General features: G+C 59.3%; 1 protein-coding gene across 1 annotated transcript; it reads left to right on the top strand.

Moving 5' to 3' along the window:
• Positions 1 to 1,415: 1,415 nt before the first annotated feature.
• On the top strand, positions 1,416 to 3,610 carry NCLIV_036900 (conserved hypothetical protein; the record flags this gene model as incomplete). The annotated part of the gene is made up of 2 exons (XM_003883891.1): positions 1,416 to 1,957; positions 2,473 to 3,610. The coding sequence occupies 2 exons, from the start codon at positions 1,416 to 1,418 to the stop codon at positions 3,608 to 3,610; spliced, it is 1,680 nt and encodes a 559-aa protein (XP_003883940.1).
• Positions 3,611 to 4,140: the final 530 nt, after the last annotated feature.

Here is a 4,140-nt window from a genome sequence, read left to right on the forward strand (position 1 = left end):
TGTCTAACGGTACTTTCTGTCACCGTACAGAATACGCCCGCCAGCCTCCGTGTAGAGAACAGCGACTCGCGTTGCTCGTTCTGTTCCTCGGCGCCGCCAATGTGTTTCGGCGCCGAAGAAGCATGCGTCAAGAAACGTGTTTTTCGTGCACTTTTCCCGCCGGCCTCGCTTTTCTTTTCCATGTGCATAGCTCGCTCTGCTATTTCTGAGACGCAACGCGAAAAATGCTGTAGAACTGGGCACGATATTCCCCCAGCCGAACCGTCAGGCAGGGAGACGATTGGATTCTCCTGCTCACCTGTAATGGCCTGTGTGTCCGTTTGGCTCGCGTTCGGTCCAAGCACAGCGCTGAACGCCGTCGCTGGTCTTTGCTCGGCAGCAGTCGTGGCTCATCTTTTCGCGCTGCTTGACTTCAGTTCCGTCTGCGCTCTTTTTACATCGCGCCGCTCTCTTGCCGTTGCTCCCCTGGGATTTTTTTTTCACGGCGTCTCAACTCTGGTTTCTCCGCCTGACCACCGCACTCTTGTCTGCCCAGTGCACGCGACGAGCCGTCTGGACCTCCAGTCGTGGAGGGCGATTTGCGGTCGCCTGTGCGCGCCTTCTCCGTTTCCACTGGGGGAGACAGGCGAGAAGAGAACTTATGCATGCGTCGTGGGGTCCACTGTCCTGCGAGTTACAACGCTTCCTGCGCAGCGACAGTCCCCTCGGCGCCTTCGGAGCCTCGCGACCGTCTCCCTCGGGATCCGGTTACCTTCGCATTCCTTTGACGTTGCCAACCAAGCGCGTGCGTTTCGCCTGTTCGGCACACCCGTTCATTTGCGTGAATCTTTCGACAGATCGATTCCAAACTCGAGTACATGCGCTCCGGCGTGTGTAGATTCTGCGACTGTCTCGGAAACGCCTCTCTCCTGTGCCTCGGCCACGCTTTGTCGGGGATCGTAGGCGCACCCCTCGAGGACCTCCCATTTGTCCTGTCGCCGTTGGACATCTGCAGCTTTGACGGTTAGCGACCGCGTGGACAAGTCTGCGCCTACGCGGTTGTTGACACGCGCTGTTCACCTCGACACCTTTGAAGAGCTTGTTCGCTTGCGTCTGGGTGTTCTGGAACGACCCCTCTTTTTCGCGACAATCCCCGGCGAAAACGAACGCTCGAGGCGCGTTTGCTCTTTCTCGTCTGGCCTTGCGACGTCGCTGACTTCGCAGACCTGGCTCTTGAATCAGGAGGGACCAGGAAGTTGAGAGCGCAACTCTGCTGGACCTTTGTCGTCATCTGGCTACCTCAGGCTGACGCAACTCTGTGCCGCTAGACTCCGTGGTTGCACTCGCCTTCCCCGTGATTCCCATTCCACAGGCACACCGGACGGTGGAGGACGGGCCCCAGCAAGAGTCTCTTGCCTTCCCGTCCGAGAGACGACATGCACGCATGCAGCGATTCTTGCAATTTTCCGTGTAATTTGCGGTCCGAGGATCAACAAACTCCCGACGACTCCGCGCGTGGCGATCCGGCGCCATCCGTCGCTTCGCTGGTGACTGTACAGAGGCTGCGCGGGGAGCAAACCGAAGGCCAAACGCCCGGCGCCGCAGAGGGAAGGGAGAAGGCGCCCGAGAGCGAGCCAGAGAGGAAGAGTGCCGAGGACGAAACCGGGAGAGACAGGGACGAACCCCTGAGCCCGCGAACCCCCGAAGGAACCGGCATGTATGAACCGCAGGAAGACGCGAGACTTCAAAGTGAAAAGGCAGCCAAAATGTGCGGCTCGGAGCTCGTGTCGCGCATGCCGGTCTCCCTCCCCACTGCGAGGAGGTCCCGGCCCATCATCATCAGAAACCGCGTCCGTTGCAACACGGACGGATTCATCATCTTGCCGCGGCGTCGAGAAGGAACGAATGGTAGTCCGTACCTCATCCCGCCGGCGTCCGTCGTCCCCAGACCCAGCGAACCTCCGAGCCAACCTCCTCAGTAAGTGCTCTCGTAAAAAGAGAGAGTTGCTTCGCACATGGGAAGCGACAAGCGAGAGCGAAAGTCTTCCGCGAAAGTCTCCGAGGCGCTTTTGCCAGAATCTACTCTTACCATCCCCCCAATCTCCACACACGTCCATATAATATATATATATATATATATATATATATATAGGTATATGCGTAGAGTCGATATCGAAGACAAAAGTGTAGTCAAAAGTGGCTATATGCTGTATGTAGCTGTTCTGCTGGTTCCCGTTGTGTCCTTCTCGATTTGGCGGTCTCACGGTTTCCGCTCCCCGCGAGGCCCCGGTTCGGCGGTTTGTACCGCTTCTTTTCGGCTTTCCTGCGAGTCGCCGTCAGCCTGGGACTGACCTGCGCGGCGCCAGTGCATGCAGACCGCAGGTCTGGCGCATTCGGGCAAAACCGGGGAGAAGCACTGGACTTGCCGTGGCAAGTGTCGGGTTATTCGCAGCCACCCTTTTCTCGCGCGCTGGTGTCTGTGTTGCTTTGTAGGTTCAACTTGGTTCCCAGCATCTTGGGCGCTGTCGACGACGATGAAAGCGATCTTGCCTTGCCCCACCTGCAGACCGCGCAGTCTCCGTCTTCGTTGTTTTCGCCGTACGCGGCGGTTTCCTCTCTGTACCCTGACATGTGGAAGGCCCGGCCGTGTGAGTCCGCCGAGGGGACCTTCTGGCCCGCGCCCGTCGACCCAAAGAGTAGCTCACGCTCCGCGTCGCCGAGTTCGAAACCAGACACCGCGCCGCTGCCGTCCGGCGAGTGCGCCGTGGAGCCGACCTGCGGAAGCGAGGGCGAGAAACCCAGCGGAGACTCTAGCGGCTCAACGATCGGTGCCTGTGTGGCGTCTCTCGCGGCGCACGGCGAGGACACCATCGAGAAGGAGGCTGTCTCCCTGCTAGAGAGAGTGTCTCTGGGTGGATCGTGGCCGCGCGAGACACAAGACGGCTTCGCTCAGCGGCGACCCACCACCCCGGACGCCACGGACTTTCGCGCGCTGAGTGTCTGCGGAGAAGGCATTCAGGGAACGGGACTGCCGAATCCAAGCGACGGCTGTTTTTCCGAGCACGAATCTGCTCGCGGGAGTCGGACTGCTGCGAGGGACTTCTGGGAGAGGGAGGAGTCGATGACAGGCGACGACCCGCGGAGCGGGGCGGGGATGCACGGCGGGGATGCACGAAGTGCGCCCGTGGGCGGATGTGACAACGCCGCATCGTGGGAACGCCACTTTGCTGGAGAGACGCCTTTTACAGCAAACGGGTCCAGGGCGTGTCCGACGGAGGCACACGAAGCACCCCAAGCGCAAGCGCTGGAGACGCGCCTTCTGGCTGGGGCCAGCCATCGCAGGAGTGAGTCGCCAGTGGATCCCGAGTCGGCAGTCCCGTCCAGCGCCGTTTCGTCTGCAGAAGGCAGCCGCGCCGAGGTGAAGCAGGGCCCGATTGACTCCGACAGTGACTGCGCACAGGCTCTCCACAAAGAGCGCACTGGCGCCTTTGTAGTGTCTCCGCTGTTGACGTTCGCTCTCGAAAACATCAGGCGCCAAAGCGAACGTCGCGACAGCATGGACTACAGCTCAACTCGCGGTTTGCCTCCCTCGCTGGACCTGCCAGAACGGATGCCCACTCCGCGGGATTGAAACAGTCCAAGGAACGGTGTGCCGAAACCTTCTCGCACCCCGAGAAAACCATGGGGAATGCGTTTGCGAGTTCCCGCAGGAGACAGGTGTACGCATTTGCATGTCGATGTACTGCAGGTAGAGACATGCATACACTGTGCTTACTCATTTGAGCAACGCCGAGGCTTTCCAGTTGCCCCACTCACTCTATGGCGTCAAACTGTACACACCATATATGCATGTACACATACACACGTGTAAATGTATGGGTGTAGGGTTCTCCCGTGACCGTTCAACGGGAGTTAAGATGTCGATGCTGAACTCCACACAGGATCAGATGGGGAGGAAAGAGCGGAAGTGGCCCTCGCACGGGGGTCTGTTTGTGGCTGCGATCAAAAAGCAAAGAGGGCGACGAACGACGGCCAGGCGCCGGGTTTTGGAACACGTGTGCCTCTCGCCTCCGTTCCCTCTCTTCTCGAAAAAAGTGCATCTTTCGTTAAAGTGCTGGCAAAGTATTGCCATATCGTCCTACCAGTGTCTGCGTGGTGCGT

Source organism: Neospora caninum, chromosome VIII (genome assembly GCF_000208865.1).
Source record: "Neospora caninum Liverpool complete genome, chromosome VIII".
Classification (NCBI taxonomy): Eukaryota; Apicomplexa; class Conoidasida; order Eucoccidiorida; family Sarcocystidae; genus Neospora; species Neospora caninum.